A 24,209-nucleotide genomic window follows, 5' to 3' on the forward strand; every position below is an offset into this window, starting at 1 on the left:
AGCGACAAGGCGGCGGCACCTACGCACTTAGCGCCCACCCATCATGGCGGCGCGCGGCGGAGCGTCGCGCACATCCGGGTACACCTGGGCGGGGCCGGGGGTAAGCCACACCCACCCGCGGGCCGTCCCGCGGCGGCGATTGGCTGAGCGCGCCTTGCCCTCGCCCGCCCCCTGGCGGCCGCGGCGGGGCGCAGCAGCGGCAGCGACAGCGGCGGCCGCAGCAGCGGGGGAGGCCGGCGCGGAGCGGCGCGGCGCGGCGCGGAGCGGGGCCGCTATGAGCGAGCTGCGGCAGCGGCCCGGCCGCGATCCCGGCGCGGCGGCGCCGCCGGAGCCCGAGGAAAAGGTGGGAGCTGCGGACCGGGCGGCGGGGAGCGGGGGGAGGCGGGGAGCGGGGCCTGGGCCGCGGCGATCGCTGCGGGGCTGCGTGCGCGCGGCGGAGCCTTCCTCCCCCTCCTCCTCCTCCTCCTCGCCGGGCCGCGGATGCTGCGCTTCGCCCCGCGGAGCTGACCGCAAATGCACCGTCTGGATGTTTCCTCTTCCAGCGCGTAAAGTACGCTGTTCAGATGGGCGTGGAATAATCCTTCAGAATTTTGCAATTTAAATATCGCATTTAATACTGCTTTGAATGCCTGTGTCCCACCTGCTAGGAGCTCTGCTGCCGGCTTTGAATAACTTTTAACGTTTCGATATGATCAGAGCTGAAACGAGGATGGAAAGTGCTGACAGCGCCAGGAATAGGTTGCCTTGATGTAGATCTAAAGTTTCTGCCTTTTTCGTAGCTGACGTGAAGCTGTTTGATGTGCGGATTTGCTGACCTCGAGCAAAACAGCAATAAGAACGCTCTTTTTTGTCGTCATTTTGTTTTGCATAGAACAAAACTGTTATCCTCTAGAAAACTACATTTGTCTCGGTTGGAATTTACTTTGCAGCAGAAAAAACTTAAGGGACTTTTATAATTCCAGAACTTTGGTGGGAGTTGGAACGCGCCCCCCAGGAGCCTGGAAGCACTAGTATTGCTTAACGGGTATGCAAACAAACTCCCTCGGCCAAGCTGTGATCTCGCTTTAGCTACTTGTGATGTGTTGCTAAAGAAGGTCAGAGGGCCGCTATTTTGAGTGCAATCTTGTTATCTCCAGGCAAGTATGCTTTTTTACATATAATGACCCTTCTAAAGGGCTTCTCCAATATTACCTTTGAGTCAATGACTTGAAGTGTCCTTGCTAGATAGCTGGAACATTTATCTTGTACCGCTCATCGTGAAGCAGCTCGAATGAAATGCAACAGCAAAAAATAAGATCTATTATCACCAGTGAAGAACAGCTCCTCCGGGTGCTGAACGTGACATCTGTTAGCAATAGAAAGTAGTTACAGGAGACAAAGAATTTCCCAAAACTGTTCAAGTCGAGCCTGGTAGGAGGTAACAGTCACACTGCCATCAGAAAAACCCTACAGGGTCCACTTTCCGTGTCGGTAAATCCCAGTGTCAGATTTGTCTTTCCTCCTCTGAGATCAAGGCTTTGTGTTTTCACTGCCGGGGAAGCGCCTGGGAAAGCACCATCACTGGAAAGCCAACGCAGCAAAATTGCTCTGCTCCTGCTATTTACTGGTAGTCTTAGCCTGTCCAGGGCCCCGTGCAGTTGCTGCTCTCGAGCGGGGGGATCCCCGCGTCTGCTTGGTCCTTCAGGTAGCCTCGCCAGGAAAAATAATTTAGCAATAGGTATTACATTCTGCAGAGCAGCTGCGTCTTTTGAAAAGAGCTTTTGGTGTATTAAAGGAGATGAGTGAAAATGAGTTGTAAACCTCAGGGCTGTTTTTAAGATCGGACCCGGGAAGCCGTAAGCTGGTTTGCTTTGTACTTGTTTCCACTTTGCTCTGTTTTGACAGTGGAAAGAGAGAGGCTGGTTTCGCTTTCTGGCCCTCTAACCCTTGCACAGTATCGCAGCTTTGACGTTTTCCTCTCCGCTGGCACGAGGCAGTGTTTATAGCTGAAACTGTGCTATGTATTGAGACCATTGTGCAAGAACATTTGAACACTGATTTTTGTCAAACTGCCATGCAACACAATCTTTTTCTCAAAAGGCATAAGGCAATATCTTTTCACTCAAATGAGTGAACACCATCAGATCTCTCTGCTTAAAAGACAGGGAAACGGGTACTGGTATTATTTGTGCTTGGTACCTGTTCTCTTAGCTCAGAGGACTTAAATGCTAATAGCTGTTGCTGCTAATGTGCAGATATCGGAGATCAGATGATTGAAACAAATTCTAGTTTCTTCTCGTTACCATACGGATCCTTTTCTCACTTGCTTCTTGTAGACTCTGTTTTACTTGATTGATAGACTCATTCTTCATGTAAAACGGGAGGTAAATGCCTTCTCCCTTGTGCTTAGGCATCCCTTTGAATCCCATTTTCTCTTCCAGCTTCCAAAGAGAAGAGTAAAGGTGCAAAAAAAATTTTTCACAATGTATGCAGAACTCCTGAACCCTTCTGCGGTTTTATTGGGATTTTAATGTCATTTTTCAGTAATGGTTTGTACTGTCTGTGACTCAACAGTGAGGACAGAGGGTTTCTTCCTTTTCTGGCCTTCTTCTGCTAGGACGTTGCACCAGTTCGGAGATCCAGGGGGTTTCTCGGACGTCTCGTGGTCTGGCCTTGTGGAAGGGGAGGAGGGCAAGTCTATCTAGAGGCAGGCTTGTCTGGGCCACAGATCGCACCCGCTTGTCACCTGCGGCTTTGTTTACCCACTTCTTTGTCACCGGCAGGCAGTGTCTTGGTGGAAAACACTGTCCCTGTTAGAGAGGCAGCAGCTGCGAGGGCGGGTGGAAGCGGGCCGTGCGGCGGCCGCGCTCCGCGGCATCCTTGCGCCACGGGCCGGGCGGGCGAATTTTCCCACCGTGCCGCGTTCGGCACCTCGCTGCACCCGCAGCCGCTGGGGACGCTCATTTCTGACGGGGAGAGGGGCGAGCGTGCTTGCAAGGAGTGCTGCTTACTTGATACGAGGCCTTCAAGAGTCGCCTTTCTGGCAGTCGGTGTTGAAAAGTGAGAGCTTTCCATGCTGAAGAAGGGATTTGGTGAGGAGGGCTCTTGTTTGCTCCAGCCCGGCTCTGCAGCGGGCTGGCTGCATGAATTTATCTGGCTGCGTCTGTATTGCGTTTCTATAAAAAAGCAATAGACTCTAGCTTCCGAGCCTCGCGATTCTGCGCTTCCAGGCATTTTGCAAGGTTTCCCTAGTGACGTACAGGGCTTTGAAGATGCCGAGCTAAGTGAATGCCGTGTACGCGAACGCTAGTGCTGACCCCTGTCCTTCAGGTCTGCTTGGGAGGGTGAAGGGCTGGGGGGAGAGGTGGCCTGGCGTGTGCTGAAGAACAGGATGGAGGAGCGAGGACTTTGCTATTTGGCCTGGGAGAGAGCGCGGGATGTTAGCAGTCTCGGGGCTGCTGCGAGAATACGTTTCAGCCTTCCATGCTGTTTAATACTCAGCTTTATGAGGGGCTGCCAACAGGCGTGCCGTGTTATCCGGTACTGTTAATTGTGGCAACGGGAGGTTGGACTGATTGCACTTCTAATGGAGCTCGTTATGACCGGCGGTCAAAGTTAATCCCTTCCCCAGCTTCTGGCCTGCCCTGGAGCTGATGAAAGAGGAAGGGGCTGCTCGTGATCTCCTTCAGACAGCGTCCGACTACTCCTTTTTGCAAAATGCACACGCTCCCCTTCGAACTGCTCGTTTTCTTGCTCGTCTGTGGTGATGCCGGAGACGTTTGATCCCAGGGGAAAACGCAGTCGATTGAAGGACTGGCTGAGCTGGCGTTGCCCCGATCCTCCTAGGACTGCAGGGAGCATCTTCGCCTCCCAGTCTGCACAGAGGTGTGGGCAACACGGTGGAGCAAGCACCGAGACTCTGGATGCTCGGGTGAAGCCCCCCAAACACAGGTTTGTCCAGAGCTGGCTTCTATGTACAATCCTTATTTAAGGGCTAGACGATTTATTTCCATCTGGCCTGGAGGGTTACTTTTTCTAAGCTCAGGGCTCTCTGCGCAGCGTGCGAGAAGTCGCTGTTGCCTCCAGGCAGATGGCTGACCGTTTGCTGAAGTATTCTCGCTGCGTCGTACAGGGTCTGGGAGCTTCTTATCTAGTTCCCTCTTGCCGCTTCAGCGGTTTGCCGTCGCTTCCGACCGCGTTTTGTTATTGTGGGTAATAAGGTCGCTGTAAGGCAGCCTGATGGAGGGAGGCCGCGGCACGTGGGCAGCGCGCGACGGCTGCTCCTGCCGCCTCTGCTGCCCGTTCCAGGCTGAGCTCAGGGCTCTCGCTCAGCGCTCATGCGAGCTGTTTTGTCCCAAAAGCGGTGTCTCTGCTTGCACATCTGAAGCCCCGTGAGCACGACGGACAGTACTTGTGCACGGAGGGATGCTCGCTGCTGCGAAGAGGAAAGTCACGTTTCCCTTCCCAGCTGGGCCATTCCGCGTCCTAAACGGAGGACTCATTTCCCTGTCTGTAAACCGCATATAATGCATTAGGTGGCGAGAAGATCGTTTCATCCTCCTGCCTGCTTTTAATTAACAGATTTCTCTTTAGAACAAGTACGTGGTAGTCCCTAAGTTCGCAGTGGTAGCTGTGACTTAAGCTATCGATTCGCGATTGTCAGGATTACATCTGAACGTACCGGCTGAGAGCTGCGTGCCTGCTTTCTGTGTCCGATTAGTTCAGACAGAGCCAAAGGGACTGATTGATAGAGGAATCTGGGCAAGAGCGTGGTATCGCCTGATTAGCAAATTAACCAGCCTAGTAGGATTTCTTTCAGATGATGTCTTGGAAAAACATACATAACTCCAGAGGAACTGAGGGTCAGAAGCCGTGAGCCTTGGTGTGATGCAGGCTCTCGTTTTGGTGGACAAAAATAGACTTTTCCTGCACTAACCTTCCGATGTGAGTCGAGTACAGATTGCCGCAGAGCTGTTTGTTCCCTGTCTCGTTTCTCACAGCTCTCCCAATTAACAACAGATTGAAATGTCTGTGCAGAATCCTGCCGACGCCGCTCCAAGATGGGAGAGCGTCTTTCAAACGCCGATTCCAGGAGGTACTTAGGAGCTCCGCTCTCTTGTTCCTGTAAATGCTTCTCTGTCTCTGCAGGGACAGCAGAGTCTGCCGGCTCGGTAAATGCCACGGTAGCAAAGAGATGCCCGTTAGATCCAGGAGAACCTAGCACTAAAGCCTATCTCCAAAATATTTCCATGTTAGAGGGGGAGGCAGGTTGCTGTCTTAGCAGTAGGAAATCCTGGGGGAATGCCAGGACTGGCAACCTGTTTTTGTGCTCTTTTGTATATAGTAGCTTCTGTAAAGGACTTGGAGCATTCACCCTCTAGATTTCCTGGAATAAACAAATCCCGGAGCGGACAGTGAGTTGGGGGCCGGGCAGAGCAAGAGCCGCTCCGCCGTCGAGCCGGTGCTGCCCTGTGCCCAGTGAGTCACGGGGATACGTGACTTTGCATGAATCACGTCTGCTGACACAGAGCTCGGGTTGTTTTATCAGGCCGTTGTTCTGCTAAATGCAAACCCTGCACGCCTCCGATGGGATCCCGCTGACGGGCTGAGCTCGCTTGTGTTCAAAACCGAGCGGCTCGGTTCGGGCATATGAGATGGCAATGGGTGTTTTTCAATTATTTCAGCCACGGTGCAAATGCTTACGCGTTTTGTGATGTTATCTGCCACTGGCCTCCATTTATAGGCATGCCCTAATTTCTGTGCGTGCTTTGAACTGGAATGTGTTTTTTCGGGGTGGGGAGGGAATTCCTTGTCAACAAAAGTGAAAGCTGACCTTCGTCATTGTTTTTTGAGACAATAAACCGAGCAGGCACCCCTAGATGCTGTCTTGCTGGGATATCTTGATGGAGGGACATGAGAGACTTAAATTTAATTGCTTTGTTGTCTGTTGAGCCTGTTTTGGGGTGGAAGATGGTTATAGGAATAATTTCCCAACCAGAGAAGTTCAAGCACTTTGCTCTACATCTGCCTATGAACTAAGCTACTTTGTGCCCACTTCCAAAAAGTCGATGCTTTTCCGTGACCACAGTACAAATCAAGCCTGGACACTTGGGTACCTTCCTTCTAGTGTCTCCAAATTTTTCTCCCTTCAGTGTGTTGAACTGCAGAGCCGGGCACTGCTGTGTAGGAAAGCAGTGAAGAAGGGGAGAGGGGAAGGGAGCAGGCGGTTTTCCCGGACATAATAAGTAAACCTCCTTTTGAAAACCATTGCAATTTTCATAACTGAGACTATCGCGTTTATATTCCCTTAGATTAATTATATTGGCTTTGATCCTGCACATATCGGAGATGATAGCTGTCTGGGCTAATGATCCTGCTGGGCATGGTGTGTGCTCGGAGGTGAGAATGAGAGAGGCTTTTGCACAATTCGTCCCGGTTTTTCTAGCTGTCGGCTTTATTGCCTCAAAAGACAACGTTATGTTTCTCTTTAGCAGTGTATTAGCATTTTCCGTCACTGCTTTTTGTTAAAATCTGGCAGGAAGTCCAAATAAAATGAGGCCTCGCTTCAAGAAAGGTGCACAAATAATGGGATTTCTTGAACTAATGTAATCTACCAGCCTTGAATGCTTAACTCTATGTCTGTATTGGGCAGAAAATTTTTGGCTGGGAGATATCGGACTTGTTTCTATGACAACTGAGATCATGTCACGGATACTTGGGCAAAAAACAGAGTGCTCGTAGCTTCCGCTGCGAGACGGCCATTTGAAATATAAGCACAAATTTCGCACTGCTTGCTCACAAGCGTTGTTTAAAGAAACCTAAGACGGTTCATTTTTCCATTAACTTTTTTTAGGGGACAAAATACTTATTCGCAAATGTTGCTTAGATGTGCAGATTTTACAAATATAACAAGCAAGTAGGTATCCGGATTTTTTCCTCTGTCTCCTTTGCTTTGGCAATCAGGAGAAACCGCCCTTGAAGAGACCTGTGGTTTTTATTCTTTCTTCTCATCATTACTAATGTGAAAATGAATGGATTAAGATAAAACCTACACTGCCATCTTGACTTTATTCTTGTATTAATTATCCCCTTGATTGCTCAAAAAGCCCTCGACATTGAGATGAGAAGTTGGAGACGGAGCGCTGGGCTCGCCTAAAGTCCTGGACAGGCAGATTTGTGCAGAAAGAGCCCTTAAATATAGTAGGTCCATGTTGATAACAAAAGCCAGTAAAGATGCTGCGTCTGCTTGTGCTTTAACAGATTTAATGTTTGCCCTGTAATCCAGAGAGCTGGAGCAGTGCCGAAAGGTTTGATTTGTCTGTGCAGCATCTAGTTCAACTAGAGCCTGGCCCAAGACTGAAGCTTTTACGTCCCAGTGTTATATTGGGCTTGGTGCTGCTTCAGAGTCATAAAAGGTTAAAGCATGGCAAGATGTGTGCGAGGATCAGCCTGTGGCTAAATGGCTTCGATTTTAGGATGAGCTCCAGTTATGAAAATGGAGGAGGCTTTGCACAGGTAGCCGTGGATGCTTCTGTACTCTTGGGCTTTTTTGGCTGCATTTGTTAAATGCACAGAAGAGGCCTGTTGCAGCGTTAAGGAAGGACTATGGTCTAGCGGCTGGGAAAAGAGGCAAATCACGATTTCTTGGTTAACTTGCTGTAAATTGAATATATTTATCATCTCTTGTTTGCATAGTCTGTCGCAATGAAGACTGTTAGATGGTGGTTTGGGGGTTTTGCTTATTTTAGTTGAAACTTGAAGCCCATTGCAGAGGCTTAGCAGGAGGTGATTAGCGCTCTGAATAATTCATGGCTTCGGTAGAAATACTAGGATTAAGGGTTTGTAGAGAATTCTTCCTGATGGACATCCGAAGACATAATGATATACCCCAAATCACATAGAGAGACTGCCTGGAGCTGGAAGCCTGGAATCCCAGTTTCCTGCTTCCAATCACAAGATCACATCTCGCCTTGAAGATAGAAAAGAAAAAGCAAGAGTCGCCCTGGGGTCCCTTTTGCAGGGTGAGCAATTCTGATAAGTAAGGAGTCCATGTGCAGCATATTGAGACGCTGATCTTCTAAATGTATCTTCTAAAACCTGAAATGTGAAACTCTATCTTCTATATTGCATTTATCAGACAACTTAAATGCTTAAAAGAGATATTGATGTACTTCCAGGTTTGTGCAGTGCTGGCTTCTGATGGCTTGCTTATAATGTGCATTTAAAGCAAATCCATCGACCCTAAATCATCAATGACCGACTGCCGCCTATGGGACCCCACCTCCCCAAAATGCTGAGGTTGTGCTGACATGCCTGGATGCGGTGTTTGCTGCCTATGGCTTGACGTAGCCCAGGTCTGCCCCTTGCAGTCGCAAGCTCTTCTCCTGCCGAAGTCCTGCTCTGCAAGGAGCACGGATTTGCGGCTGCAGGAGCCCTTGGTGAAGAGCACGTAGCGGCATCCGTGCCGGTTTGCGCTCTTGCTTGTGGTGGCAAGCTACTTTGTGGAAAGTGTGGCTCACTGACGGCTCTCCTTTGCGGACGGGGATCTGTGTGGCTCAGTTTGAGGACAGGCGAGATAGCGATGGAAGCACGCGGGAGGTTGTTGCCATGGCAATGCCACAGCTGGATGAAGTAGACCAGACCGGAGTGCATCATGCTCAGGCTTAAACAAGTTATTTAGCACCTCGCTCAGCTGCTTAAACTGATGATTTGTAGGCTGATGGTTGCAATTTGCATAAAAGGAATAAAAATAGTGTCAATTACTGAGTCTTCTCCATAGCCTGTATCTAGCACAACGTCCTATATAAACCCAACTCCCTGTTTCAGGGAGCAGTCTAAGTAGGGAGAAAAGCTGATCTCCAATACTGAGTTGTTTTCAAAATGAAGATGTTAAAGTTTATGTTATCCATCAGTTTGACTGGTGACTTTTTCCATCAGGGAAAATGTTTTCTTCCAGCTCCCATCAGGCTTAAATGGAACAAGCAAGACATGTGGCAGGAGCGAGCGTTGCCCCCTCACAATGTCTCTTTATCTTGACAAACTCCTTCACTGCCGCCTTTGTGCTCTCGGGAAGTAACACGGCAATGTTAGCTGGAGCCGTGGGTACTGCGTATGTGTTGCACAAGCTCTCCTGTTCCCACTGCTGGAGACGACGTGGGGAATAACGGGATGCGTGTACCACTGGACTGACCCAGTGAGGCTTTGCCCCTCTTCTTAGAGACTAAAACGCTGTGCATCGCAAGGTACGGCTTGGCATCACCCCGAAGGCAGTGGATCAGGTAACCGATGATGATGATGATGATGATTATCAGTTTAGCTGCAACGTCAGGGTTAGTGCAGGGAGTTGATGGCCGGGGTACGGGAGGGATCTGGACTACCCCTTTCAGCAGCGGCCAGCTTGGCTCGGTTGCAACATCACATTCCTCTGTCGCTTTTTGAGCTATGCAGTTGCTTTTATGCTTTTTTTCTCAGCCTGGATTGGAAGGGAGAAGACATTAGTGCTCTTTCCCTTTCTTTGGCTCTCTGAGCACTTTGCGAAGCTTCTGATCCTGTGGGCTACAAGCAAGGAATAATTTGCCTGCTTTGCACTTAGCCCTGAAATGTCAGTGCTTTCCCAGATGGCACAGCTGGGGAATAAAATGCAGGGATGCTGGCTTGGATCTACTTTCTCATCTCAACATTCAGTCCTTTTATTGCATGGCCAGCAAGCCTTGGACTTGTGTGAGATGATGGATACTTGTATTGCATTAAAAATTGCACTTAAGGTTTTTGGTTTTAGCCTCTACAGACGGATGATCGTTGCCCTTCTGTGCCCTAAGTATCTAAGCGCATGCGACCGGTGCGATGCCAGGCACTTCGCTCAGCCCCGGAAATGATCCTCTGACAACACCGTGGTATTTTTAGCTGCCTCCATCTGACAGCGTCTAGCTGTCCTTGTCTGTTTTAAGCACCTGGGCTGCAGCCATTGATACCTTACGGCTCGGCAGTAATTATCCTTTCCTGCCTTGAATGAGGGGGCACCGCTGTCCGGCAGCCCCAGAGGCCCGCGGGAACCCAGAGCGATTAAGTAGCTTTGTTTGCAGAGATTGCAACGGTTGTCAGCTTGGCTCCCTCCCTGCTCTTCCTGCAAACATGCTCCCTTTTCCGGGAATTTTAAAATAGCACATGATCAAACGCCCTGGGCTCTGTGTGCCTGATGCGCAAGTGCTCCCCAGGGAGGGGAGTTTTTCTTCCTCATTTTCAAGAGCTAGCAAGGAGCAGGATGAAGCTCTGCTGATAAAATGATTGGCAAAATGTAGAAATTTGGATTTGTCCTGTATTGAAGAGCTGGACTGGAGGAAAAACTGCCACTGGAGAGGGCAAGGGACTGACTGGGAGTCAGGAATCTGTTTTAATCCTCTTTTCACCACTGCCCTGTTGCGCAGCCGCAAGTAACCTCCTGCCGGCCTTGCCTGTATTTATTTAGGCAGCCCCCTAAGTACAGGACTTTGCTCGGAGCTCAGTGCTGGGGCAGTGCAAGGGGCAGGGAGAGCGTGTGCTGTATCTTTCCAGCACATCAGGTTTCCTCCATGGCCTGGCCTGGGTGGTGGTTGGGCTTGAGCGATAAGCCATGTTCTTCCTCTTCAGCTTTCTGAGCATGGCCTTGGCATTATTTTTAGCACCTACATGTAAAGTTAGTACTTGAAAAGTCTGTCTGGAACCCTCGACCTGTCTACGTGGAGGCCTTTCATTCTGTCTAACATGGGCAATGCTGCATACTTGGAGATCTGCCTGGGGATTGGGAGACCTTGCAAAAATTCCTGCTAACAAGCCTGTGTCCCTTAAACACTTGCTGCACTTGGAGATACTTTTTAATCAACTGTGAGGCATCTTTAACTCTTCAAAGGGATTGGATCCTTTTCTGTAGCTGCTGCTGAGATGGCCAGGGCAGTAAAACCCCTTCTGCCTATCACCTGAAACACCTGATGTTATTTTTTTGTGGGTATAACCCCATGTAATCCCCAGACAATTTTGTCGTTGTCTTTCTCCCGTTTAGCCAGAAGGATAGTGGTGGTAGGTATTGCATCTACGGGGCTGATCTGAGTTGCTTTAAAGAGTCCTAGCACCGTATCTAGCAAAGCTCTGCGTCTCTCTTTCGCTTGCAGGAGTCAGAGTCTGAAAACAAGCTAGATGGAGAGACAGCATCTGACAGCGAAAGCAAATCTGAATTTGGAGGATCGCCTCCGGTGCCGACATCCGATGACACTCCAGAGGTCCTGAACAGAGCTCTCTCCAACCTGTCCTCAAGGTAGCACGGAGCACAGTCCTCCACTGCTGCTGGGGTCCTGGCAGAAGGTCCCGCAGCGTTCGCTGCGGCTTCCCTAGCCGAGACAGCGTCTTGTCGGCTGACGGAGGCTGAAATAGCTGCACTCTGCAGCGCAGCGCTCTCTGTCCCTGGCATGCAAGCAGCAAGGTGCCCACAAGGCCACAGGAAGGAGAAGCTGATACCAGTGCTAGCGGGAGAGCAAAGGGCAGCGCTCCCAGCTCCATGCTGTTGCGCGTGGGTGAGGATCAGTCACAGACGAGCGCTGCAAGGCCGCTGCCTTGTCGAGTGCTTGGTCCTCGCAGGCGAAATGAGGTCTGGGTGGGGGGCACATCACATTTAGCTTAGCCAGAACTGTCTGCGAGTCCCTTTTATTTTGGCAGATGATCTCAGTGAAGACTTCCAACGGTGATGATTTTTAACCGCTAGTCTGACCTACTTTTGCAAGAATGCATGAGAAAAACTTGCTGATAAGGAGTAGATTAAGGAACAAACTGCAAATGTCTTCCGTGGGCTGCTTCAGGGGGAAGAGCATCTAACTCGTATCACAGGAGAAAGCATCTCTCCTGTGTGTGCTATGAGAATGGGAGAGACTCCAGGCAGAATCTGTTGGAGAATAGTGAGGATACAACACACTAGGGCCAATGTCTCCTCTTCAAAAGTAGTGTGGGGTGGTGGTCCCTGTTTCATTGACTGGGAATTAATCAAGCAGCCTGTCCGAGGTGTGGGAAGCCTGTAGGAGAGCAGGAACAGACTCTCCCTGGTCCCGTTTCAGTGCCCTCGGAGTTGCTCCGCACCGGAGTAATGCTTTCTGCATTTAGTGAGGTTTGTAGCAGGGAAGACTGAATTGAGCTGTAGCCTTGCAGATGCTGCAGCCAGGCCTTGGTCAGTGGATCAAGCTCTCCCTGCGGTGCAGAGGGGAAACTCAGCGTTTTCAGGGCTCAGTTTCTGGCCTGTGGTGTTGCCTGGAAGATGTGCAGAGGAGAGAGCAGAGCTGCTGTCCTGCTTCCTTTGTTCTGACTCTCTCTAACCTCTTTCCTTCTCTGTGGCCTAGATGGAAGAATTGGTGGGTAAGAGGCATCCTCACGCTGGCGATGATCACCTTCTTCTTCATCATCATCTACTTGGGACCCATGGTCTTAATGATGATAGTAAGTGCTCCAGAGAGATGCCCTAATGTTGGCAGTGGCAGGGGGGATGGCTGCTGGGACCATCACTGGTGCAGGAAGTTCAGAGCCTTGTGTTTCTGTGGTCTGTGTTCAGCTCGCTGGACTTCCCCATGGAGGAACGAATCTGTGACCGCCTGCCCTGGCGGTCCAGCGTTTGGCTGCAATTGAAACCAACACAGGAGGTTGTTAGAAACCTCCTGCAGAGGAAAGGGGAGGGAAAAACAACATGGTGAGCTTCACGGGTTGGATTAGGAGATTTCTGCCAGCCTGATAACACCTGCTAAAGTATCTTTTGCTATGCACATGCATGTTTTTTATCTCCATGAGGAGAGAAGTGTTTAATCAACAGGTGTTACAGCTTCCTGATGTCTGTTCGTGCAGGTGATGTGCGTCCAGATCAAATGTTTTCACGAGATTATTACTATCGGCTATAACGTGTATCACTCATATGACCTGCCGTGGTTCAGGACTCTCAGTTGGTGAGTAGGGTGACTGCTTCCCTCTCTGTTCTTGAGTGCAACGATACATTTCATCTCATTGTGGAGGAGAGGCAGGAAGGGGATCATCTAGCAACCTCCAAAACAGAGACCATAGGGTTGCTGTGAATTGTCCAGCTTTGTGTGTTAGCAGCTCTTGTAAGGAAAATGCCCCCACAAATCCAGATAGATTGATATCTTGATAGAGGCTGTAATGATAAAGTTTGTCCCGCTGTTTATGAAGTGCTGAGATTGGAATCCCATGATCCGTGCAAGGGATGGCATGGATGGCTGTCACCACTTGGAGACGGACATGGTTGCTCACTTGGCATGGGAGGCTTATTGTAGGTGGTTGTGAAACACTGCTGAACACCGGGGCATAGCTGGGCTGAGCAGCGCCGGATACCAGACAGAGCAAGGCTGTGGCGAGGGGAGGAGCGGTGCTTTTAGGATGCACAAGCTTCCAGAGGCCTGTTGAGGAGTGCCACCTAAAGGCAGAAAGTCCTTGTGCATCAAAAGGCCCAAACCAATCCCAAACAGGATATGATCCACCAAGAAATGGCATTGGGTGGTGCAACTGCTAGTTTAAATGAAGGTGTCATTTCTAAACTGGGGGGAATGAAGTTTGGGCCATCACTTTCAGGAAGGCTGTTTACAGTGTATCAGACCAGTATAAAGACCTTGGGGATCAGCCCCTTTCTCTGTTTCTCCAGAACGCTTTTAGGGTTCATGCTAACGGGCATGTGCATCCGTCCACAGGTACTTCCTGCTCTGCGTAAACTACTTTTTCTATGGCGAGACTGTAACAGATTATTTCTTCACCCTGGTTCAGAGAGAGGAGCCTTTGCGAATTCTCAGCAAATACCACCGCTTCATTTCTTTTGCCCTGTACTTAACAGGTAAAGACCATGTTTTCTGTTAGTTAAATTTACCTGGGCTGGAGGGAGGAAATCTCCTTGATCTCTTGAGTGCTTCTCACAAGTATTATATCTGATGCAGTATCCATAGCACATCCAGTTGACATTGTGAAAGCAAGTTCACGGGAAAGAAAAACAAACTCTTTGGAAAAAAAACCCTCTAATTCGTCTGGGACGATCAGGCTTGATTTGCTATCTGCCCAAGTGTTATTTATAGGAAATTGTATTTTGTGACTTCCAGAACAGTGCATTTCCCCACTTCACATTGCTGCTTTACTCAAAATAAAAACCCTGTGGAGTTGTGCACTGTGCACTGTCATGGGAAAAAAAGCCTTTCTTTCTGTTGAAGATATGTTCCCACTCATTCATTCTTCTTCTGTTTCCCACCAGGTTTCTGCATGTTTGTCTTGAGTCTGGTGAAGAAACACTATCGCCTCCAGTTCTACATGGTAAGGTTAAACACAGGGGCTGGCTGCCCCCAGTTGGAGGCAGAAGAATGAATAATGTAGGCTACTTGAAAACTTTGTGTAGAGGAATACGTGCCAGTAGATGCTTCTGTGCTGGCTGTGCATTGTAAGGCTGCCTGGAAGGAAAATTACTGCGAGCAGACTGAATATTTAGGAAGGTGGCCCTGACCGGATTTCCCTGGAAACATGAATTCTCTTCTCTCTGCACTTGAGGATGCTCTTAAGAAACTTTCTGCAAGCGGAGATGACCACACAAGACTATTTGACTCTTGTACTGTGGGTAGATCACCGCGAGGGTTAATTGGCTATGTCCCCTTTTCCAAACATCAGTAAGGTATTGCTCGTGTTTGACCACTGACCCAGCTAGTTTTGCTTTCCTCTAGATTCAGTACACAGGGATACAGCTTGGATATCCATCAGCCTTGTGTTCTTCTTATATAGTCAGAAGGCTGACTGAGATGTGTGGGATGGGGTGGGCTAAAGAGTGCTTGGTCCAGCAGAAGTCTTCCCAGTAAAGTTCAGCCCTGGGCTGGAGCTGAAGAACATGCCCATTTAATTAATGTGTCGCTGTCCCCTGCTCTTTGCCACTTGTGGTGTTTGTCGTGGTGAAGGTGTATGCTAGCAATGCACACGTGCGTGGGCCAGTCTCTGAGGTGCCTAACAGCATCTGATTTCTGCCAGCGATGCGTATGAGAAATGTCTCTAGGCAGACCGGACTGCATGCTGTCTTCTCTTCCAGTTTGGATGGACCCATGTGACGTTGCTCATTGTTGTTACCCAGTCGCACCTCATCATTCACAACCTCTTTGAAGGAATGATATGGTGAGTTGCTCTGTGTTTGGAGTTATTGTGATTTCTGCAGCCTAATATGAATTACTGTGTTTTCAGTTAAGACTGTTCTTTTAAAAAACAAATGGCCAAGATACTTGCTGCCAGGGACTGACCAATTCAGAATGGAAAAGCAAAAGATTGAGCAATACCTCGGTGTCTTAGGACTTGCTTTGTGCTACTTGGGCAGTACAGAGTGTTGGTCTTAAGCAGCATCTGTCTTCCCCAAACCAGCTGTGCCAGCAACTAATTTTGGCTGCTGTAGGACGTCACTGTGTGTTCCTGTGTGTGCCTGAACCAGCCCAAAGTGCTTTGAGAGCAGCCTGCTAACAGCTGAGATGCAGCCACCCTGGGGTGAGCGGAGGCAACTGTCTGACAGCATGTCATGTGTTGCAAAAGGAAAGACTTTGCTTAAAACAGTCTGTTCTGGGTACACGGCCTGCTCATTAGTCTAGAGCATTAGAGTAACACCTCCATTTTTTCTAGGAGCTTCAGGTGGTTGCTCCGTGTGTTGTGAGATTGCACTGGACAGGGAGATGTTGATGGGACGGCACTGGCGAACACATGATGAAGCAATTGCTCATTTCACTAGGTCTCGGAGTTGTCTGGTGTTTGGCAGTTTCAAATGGTTTGATTCTCCTCCCATCTAGGTTCATTGTCCCAATTTCCTGTGTGATCTGCAACGACATCATGGCGTACATGTTTGGGTTCTTCTTCGGCCGCACCCCGCTCATCAAGGTTCGTAACGCTTTGGCGAACAAAACTGCCGGCGCCTTTCAGTTGCATGCAGCCCTTGATCCTAGATGGGAGAGCAGGCTAGAGCAGTGGAAGTAGCTACTGGAAGGGTGGGCTGTGATGTCTGAAGAAGCTGAATGCATATTAAAGTTAGGTCCTTAAAATTCTTGTCTGAAAAGTTTCATCTGATAAGTTAAATAAGAAAGTCTGTGAAAAAGCTACTAATAAAGAAGATGAATGCATACCTTTTGGCTTCTTTGGGTCTTAATCCCGGTCCCTGTTCTCTGATCTCCAGTTTGGGCACGTCCCAATGTTTGAGGCTGTGAAGTGAAACGGAGCATTTCAGACAAAGAGGGTAGTGTGAGGTTTTAACTAAGCTCTTGTTGATTGTTTGCACCATTTTATGCTTGCCTCAGCAATTCACAGTTGAGGAAGGGCTGCATATGTGTGTGGTGGTGTGTGTAGGTGCACAATTTTTGACTACCCCCCTCTTCTGTCTTTCTCTCCGACTGCAGCTCTCCCCAAAGAAGACCTGGGAAGGTTTTATTGGAGGTTTTTTTGCCACCGTTTTATTTGGATTGCTGGTAAGTAACATGGTGCTTACTTCATTGCTCTTTTCCCTTCATAAGGTGACAGTGCTTTGTCCAAAAAGTGCAGGCAAGCTTTTAGCTCTCCTATTTAGGCTTTTGGTCAGAAACTTCACACTTGCCTGGCTGACCAGGGTTTGAACTGGTCCATGGCCATGGATTGTGCTGTATGCAGGTCCTGCGGGTGGAACAGCATATTGGAGAAAGATGTTGGTCCCCTTTAGACCCATATGACACATTCATTACAATAATTGTCCTTGAAGCTTTCTCTCTTGTCTGCCAAAGAATTTGAGGATCCCGTTGGATGAATGTGGTGCATCATTTCAAGCGCTGTGTGGGGAATTCAGTGCTCTTTCTGGCACTTTGCTGTACTGCAGGACTAGAGCATGAGAAAAAGCAGCTTACTTTCATTACATGCACAATTTAAGTGAAGCCTTTAACTGGATAGGAAGTCATGAGGCCTGCATCATCTCTGAGTATTAGAATATTCTTATCTGTTTTTTTGATGATCTCTGTGTCTGGTTGCTGTCTGCTCAGCCAAATGGTGCAGCCTGTCTCAGCCTGTTCATGCAGGGCCTCTGATCACTGCTTGCTGAACAGATGCACTTCTAAAGAAAATGCTTACTTTGCCTTTAGCCAATTAAAGCTTCTCAGGAGAGTAATCTTCTTAATGAAGCCAGGAACGTGGCTCCCTCCTAGCTTTGTCTCCTTGAGTTGCCTTGAGAGTATCTCAGCCTCCTTGCTCAGGAACTATTAATCCTCCTTTTTCTTGATGCATCTCTCTTTCTGTCTCCTTGAAGCTGTCTTACGTGATGTCTGGGTACCGGTGCTTCACCTGTCCGGTGGAATTCAACAACGACACCAACAGCTTCACAGTGGACTGTGAGCCGTCTGAGCTGTTCCAGCTACAGGAATACAACATCCCCGTGGTGCTGCAGTCCGTGGTTGGCTGGGTAGGACTCTTGCTGCACACGCTGCTAGCGATTGCCTGGCAGGAGGCTACTAAAAGGGTTTTGTTTGTTGGGATAGAACACCAAAAAGAGAGTGGGGCTATGTTTTAATGCTCCAAAGACCTATGTGGCAAGCAATGATGGTACTAGACCTAGTAAAGAGGGAAATTAATGGCGTTCCCTGTTAGTGAAAGTCCCAGAGGAATTGTTCCAAGTCTGGTGGCTTAAGTCATTTGTAAACCAACTGGCCTAAAGCCTGGAGAGAACAGAAACAGGGGCAAGCGAGGGGCAAGATGATCCAGAAGACATCTTGCAGCTCCCTTTTGTACAGACTGGGTCCCAGTGTGATTTGCCTTGAGATGTGTGTTAAGACTCTGAAGATAACCCTTAGCTATAGGGGTGAGGGAAAGGCACTTGAAGAGGCCCAGTGGCGTTTTCCTAACGCCGTTTCCCAGGGGATGTGTATGTAGCATTTTGGAAGAGCTGGCTGTCCAGAACCACTGGTCACTTGTAGGTCTTAGCTTTGGATTTAGCAAAGCAAACTTCAGGGAAGTGCTGTATTTTGTGAAAATCCTCCTCTGACGTGTTTTTCTTTCTGCAGAAGACGGTCCGGATGTACCCCTTCCAAATCCACAGCATCGCGCTGTCTACTTTTGCCTCCCTCATTGGGCCATTTGGAGGCTTCTTTGCTAGTGGATTTAAGAGGGCCTTCAAAATCAAGGTAAGGACACCCCTCTTCTCAAAGGCCATTTACCTTTTAGAAGGCAAAGACTGAAGTGACACAGACTGTCCCTTAGGAGTTGCTGCCACTATATATTGTCCCTCTACTCCAAGGAGTGAAAGACTGGGAGCTTCGGGAGGGAAGAGAAGATTTGTTCTGTCACAAAATAAAATGGTGGGGCACAATCCAGTTGTTTTGACTGAATGTGTGCGGGGGAGGATCTTAAAAATCAAACTGTGATATCCTAAACACCGCTTTAATGCAGAACTTGAGGTAGAGGAACAAAGACCGAGTCAGGAAATTTTGCAATCTGGACTTCCCTTGATGTGTTGCAGGCAGGTTTTGTGTATAAACAGTCTTCTGTACACTTAAGATGCCTTGAAAGGCAGGGCAGGGTTGCAAGCGATAAACATCAGCCTTCCTTGACCCTGACAGATCTTAGTTAAGTCTTGATGTCCCTCAGGCACTAATGGCCTTCATAAAGGAGAAACTTTTAAAACCAGGGGAGATGGCAAGCAAAATTAATTCTTAGGCTGACTTTTGCCTTCTCATAAGAGTTAGAGCACAGGTATGAGTGTAGAGCATAGATGTACATATAGCAAGCACAGGTCGTGGGCATTTGAGACTGCTTAATGCAATCCTTTCTGATTTGCACAGGACTTTGCCAACACAATCCCAGGCCATGGAGGTATCATGGACCGCTTTGACTGTCAATACCTGATGGCCACCTTTGTTAATGTGTACATCGCAAGCTTTATCAGGTATTTGTTGCTTTGTGGTGAGGTTTGGGGGCCCTGTCAAACTTGAGTGACAGGCTTGTAGTAAGAGACAGTTGTTATCTCCATAAGATTAACATCTAAAAATACAAGACAAAGAATGAGGGAGGAAATGGAGGCTCAAAGAAGGGAAGCGCCTTTTGCCAGTGTCATGCCGAGCTGGGAACACAACCCTTGTTTCCCAAGCTGTATTACTTCAGTCCCCCTGAAACTGCTCTGTGTTCCTTATGCATCCCTTTGAGTCTTGAACGGTGTTTCCCCAGAGCTGATTGAGTGGAAAAATCTGTTTCTCTTGCATTATATAATAGTTCTGTAGCCACACTTAGAAGGAATAGGCAACGTGACTACTATTTTAAGCCTATTATTTTGATCAAACTGCGCCTGGGTTCCCAGACCATTGAGACTTAGCAGTGTGCCTCATTGATAACGATGCTTTTGTGTTTCAGGGGTCCTAACCCAAGCAAACTGATCCAGCAGTTCTTAACCTTGCGGCCAGACCAGCAGCTCCACATCTTCAACACGCTAAAAGCGCACCTTGTTGACAAGGGTATGTTAGCTAGTTTGGAGGACGCATAGACATCCAGGCAATTGGAACAGAACTGAAAAACAGACAAGTCTCCCCAAGGAAATTCCTGGCTTGCCTGATTTAAGACAATAACAAGGCCTCATTTCACTGTAACTTTTCTTCCTTTCTTGGTAAATGTTTGCATTTGTGGGTTTTTTTTTTTTATAATATATTTATATAGCTTTGGTTAAAATGAGCAAATCTGAGTTTGTAGCTGGAAAGGAGTTAAGACTTGGAAGGGCTGTTGGTTGAAATAGGAGGGTACAGCTGTTCCCCTGGATCTGTTCTGAGGTTCGATGCATGTGGGCAGAGCCTAACTTTTCCTTTGAGCGTTGCTTATGCAGGGAATACACAAAGTGTTGTCTGTGCAACATCCTCTGCATGCGTCGGAGCCAACAGGGAAAGTGAAGTCTTGCAGCTCCCCGGCTTCCTTCCTCCTCCCCTCTCCCCTGGCAGTTGCGCCAGGCGGCGTTCACGACGGGAACTCTGGGGACCCTAATTACCTGGTGGTAACTGTGAATGCACGCGTTAATTTTCCCAGAAAGCCCGAGGCTCGATTAATTGGAAGAGGACCGTGAGCTAGTCTAGCCATGTCTCCCCTGCCCAACCAGGCGCAGACATCTATTTTGACTTGCTGGTTTTCACAGCACCTCCCACGTTCACTCTTATGGCAGGTGTTTTGGCAAATAAGATCTTTTTTAACCAATTAAACCACAAATAGACTGCAGTAAAGACTTTGCATTGGGGACAAGGAATCAAGAAACTGGTAGTTGCTGTAGGAACGTGGGAGGTTCAAATTGCTTCAAAACTGAATCAGGTAAATAGATATTTTAAAGAACATCAAAGTTTCACTGAGTAAATCCTACCAAGCAAGAACAACCATTTAAATAACTTGGCTCATTTCTTCTCCTCACGTAACCTTTAAGAAAGCAACGTTGAACCATGCTTTATTTCTTGATGGTTGGAAACCCTACACCAGAATATTTTAACTCATGTGGAGAGCAAGTTTCCAACGTAGTTTCTTTTCTGACATTTGCAGGTTGGGGCTCCGGCACCCCGCTGGTGCTGTCAGTTGTTGGTTTTTTTCTTTCAGGGATCATGTCTCTCACCTGTTTGTTACTTGAGTTCCAGGTGTCGTACTGCTGAGTTTATCATGGTCTGTGTTGCATTTCAGTCTGGCTTCGGTTACCTGCAGGCTGCTGTCCTGCTTGGCTTACTAAATCTTGTCATAAATAGGTTGCACTTAATAGTTGGAAGTTTTATCTGAGTACTTTCCTTTATTTTGTCCTACTTTTTTATTATTTAAAAGTGAGAGCCCTAAAGATTGTAAAACTTTTTTTTCTTTGTGATCAGATAGTGAAAATATCCCCAGTTCATACTAGATCTTATGCATTGTTCCCATGTACAGGGTGACTCGGATTTTACTTCTTTCCATAGTTTGTGCAGGAGAGAGAGAAACTTCACCTTATTTTAACCTGGTGAACGAGTGACAGGGAAAGATAATACAGAAGTACATTGGTGTTTTCAAGCAGTTGCTGACACGAACCTTTTACACACGCACACAGAGACATGTACACCCCACAAGCTAGCTAACCATCAATGCAAAATAAATCACCTGAAAATATTTCGTAGTTCATGCTCCATATTCTGACTCTGCCGTTGCTTTCATTTACCTTGAGAGAGCGAGAGAGAGCGCACATGTGTGAGTGTAAATGTATTCATAGATACCAGTCTCTCTCTCTTATATTTCTATATGACTCTTCGTGTGTTGTAAGCACTGCTTCATCTTCCTCCCCAGGAACCGCAGAGCTGAAGTGTGCATCCATTGCACTGCAAATACAAGTGTTTCATCAACATCTGCTTTAGGCTGCAGTTCGCGGCGATTTGTCTGAGTAAAGCTGGGCAGAGCGAGGGCTGGGGCCGCGTGCAAGGAGTGCCGGGGCTGGGAATACGCGTGGAAATGACAGGGTTTTCGGCAGGACCTGAAAAGTAGTTTGTCCCGCAGTCAGACAACCTGGTGTTTTCTGGATTTTCCCTGCCTGATGCCAACATCTGCCAAAATCCCTTGTACCTCACTGTTGGGTTGTGAATCAGTCATTAGAAGCTACAGTGTTGGTAAATATTACAAAAGTGTATTGCTCTTTATAGTAGGACATTTTTCATATGGGTCTCTAGCATCCTGCTCTTCTTGCTTTAAACCTTTTGTACTTCTTATTAGTTGTAGTTAGTGGGGCAAAAAAAAAAAAGAAAACCAACACAAAGCACTGCATGCTTTTGATCTGAAATAAAATTTTGGCCTTTTTTAATGGTGTAGTGCTGGATGCAGACACTGGAGGGCAAAGCAGTTGCGTTTGGTGGCTTCAGAGGGTTGGGAGTAGGCATGTGGGTGGCTTTCCTGATGAGCCCGCAGCTTTTTTTTTTTCTTTCTGCTTCCTTCCTAGCAGTAAAGAGTAAAGCCACGTGTAAAGGGTTTAGCATCCCGCACTGATGTTTACTAAACTTAATGGGAACGGTGCATCCATTTGAGAAACGGAGAGAGACTGGGGACGTAAGGTTATCTGCCAGCTGTACGGCAGGAGCTGCCTGTTGCTCTGCGGTGCCAAGCGAGCGTGCAGGGATGCGCAGACAGACAGAGCTCAACCGTCTGTCGCCGTGTCTCCTGCAGCACGGCGCGGGCAGCCGATTCCTTACTGAGACGTTGCATTTCTTTTCGTTTCGTTAAGCCTTGCAAAACCTCAGCCCTGCTGCAGCTCGCGTGGGACGGTAGGTTTGGAGGGAGGCTTGCGTAGCTAGCGTTACCGGAGAGGCCAAACCGGCCCCAGGGATGTCTAGGCAAGGCGGCGTGGGGATGCTCCCGTAAACTTTCTCTTGCTGCGTGGCTCAACTGCCCTGTGGGCTCGGCGTTACGTGATTTTTTGGCTTGCCTGGGCACCACAGCTAGAGAAGTCCCTCCTGACGGGGCCCGGCAAGAGGGAATCAAGTGTTGGAGCGGATGGAGAGGGACTGAGTGCTTTTAATAGGCAAGGGGATGGCACGTAGCTAGAAAGCTACTTTTATATAGCGCAGCAAGCTGGCTGTCCCAGTGAAATGGCTCTGAACGCTGATGGCATTTGTTTGCTGGTGGATGAAGGCTGTTCAGTGAGGTGGTCTGGGCTCTGGTCTGGTCTCCAGCCCGAGCAGGCATGGCTGTGCTAGACATGTCTAGACAAACTCTTGGCATGCCCAGATGGGAATTAGCTTCTCTGCCTCCGCTTGTGGCCCAAATTAGTTTGCAAACTGGATGTGCAGCCAGACTGTGGCCTGCGGTGCTCAGCAAAACGTTAAAACCTCGTTGCTGCTTATGGTGTCATGTTCTGTACCCATCGCCATCTATTATTTAGATAATCTCTGTGGCGACGGGTCTGCTGTCACTGATGCGAAGGGGCAGCTTTTGCCACAGGGCTTTATGCGAGCGGAGGAAAACCTGTAGCATCAGCTAGTGCTTGGCGCCAGGCTGGGAACTGCCGCTATCTTGTACTTCAAGGTATGGCTCCTGTTTCATCACGAAAAGTATCACACGGGATCTCCTGTGGTTCCTGCCCGCTGTACCAGCCCCGGAGTTGCATCTTGTACTACTGTAATCTTTGTGTGTTCCTGTTCTCCAGATCTGATGTGTTTATACCATCTGCTTCTTTCTCTGTGCATCGTTCTTTTGATTAATGTTTTAGCTACACATGTAGAGTTGCCTTTCTTTGACCGAATGTCTGAATGTGATATACTGTATATTTTAAAGTATTTACCCTATTTATATACTATATGTTACTGTTAAATAAATATAAGTTCCATTATCCGTACGGGAGTTTTATTCATCCCTGCTCACAAATGGGGCAGAGCTGCCTAACCTGGCTCCTGGTCTTGAGTGTCTTGAGCAAAATCACTTTCTCTTGTCCACTGGATCGTTGGGGAGATGCTGAAAACCTTTTTTTCCATGCTCTTTAAAGCAGATCAGTCTATTTTAAACCCTCTCTTTTTTCTTTTTTTTTTTTTTGTAGGAGTAATCTGAGCCCCAGAGTTCGGATAGTAACAGGAGCTGTAGTGAGCATGAGCACAGTGCTGTATTTTCCCGTAGAGAAGGTGTTAGTCCCAAGGCCCTTGTGATGGAAGTGGTCAGTAGAGAGAAAAGGCTCCTAATCCCCTTCTCAGCAAGGAAACGAGGCGTCATCGTGTCCCTGTGGAGCGGTAGGGACCAACGCTGATATTTTTTTGACTCCCCCAGTTCTTGCTCCATAGCCCTCCTTCCTCAGGGATCTTCCTAAGAGCAGACCGGGTTGCCTGCAAACTGTACTATTTTTAGCTCTTGTGTTATTTTGACTGTTGTTTGATTTACCAGCTAAGCTAAACCAACTGACCATCAGCCCTGCTTTTGCGTCCTGTCACACTGTCTCAGCATTCGGAGAGGAATTAATAGTAAACCTCCTCCAACAGAAAAAAGGGAATGATGCTTTCTCTTTAGCAAACTTGTAAAATTTGCTCTAAAGCCCCAAATCTCACCCAGACCCACACTGCAACACATCTTCCTTGGAGGAGTTGGCCTGTTGAACAAAAAACTGCTGAGCAGCAGCATGCAATATTTATCAAGCCTCTGAAACAGTTACATGCTGCTACCAAGAGGTCTTTAAAGATCCCTCAGTATTAAACCCCTGTTTTTGAAAACAGACTAAGAAATACTTCTGCTGCAGGGTAACTGTGCTACTTGGC

General features: G+C 48.2%; 1 protein-coding gene across 1 annotated transcript; it reads left to right on the forward strand.

Moving 5' to 3' along the window:
* The first annotated feature begins 274 nt into the window (after positions 1-274).
* On the forward strand, positions 275-23,299 carry CDS2 (CDP-diacylglycerol synthase 2). Its single transcript, XM_067312263.1, has 13 exons — positions 275-343; positions 11,124-11,266; positions 12,336-12,432; positions 12,832-12,929; positions 13,686-13,825; positions 14,234-14,292; positions 15,050-15,132; positions 15,789-15,876; positions 16,389-16,457; positions 17,261-17,413; positions 18,012-18,131; positions 18,789-18,892; positions 19,354-23,299. The coding sequence occupies exons 1-13, from the start codon at positions 275-277 to the stop codon at positions 19,481-19,483; spliced, it is 1,353 nt and encodes a 450-aa protein (XP_067168364.1). The 3' UTR covers positions 19,484-23,299.
* Positions 23,300-24,209: the final 910 nt, after the last annotated feature.

The sequence above is a fragment of the Apteryx mantelli genome, chromosome 29 (genome assembly GCF_036417845.1).
Source record: "Apteryx mantelli isolate bAptMan1 chromosome 29, bAptMan1.hap1, whole genome shotgun sequence".
Classification (NCBI taxonomy): Eukaryota; Metazoa; Chordata; class Aves; order Apterygiformes; family Apterygidae; genus Apteryx; species Apteryx mantelli.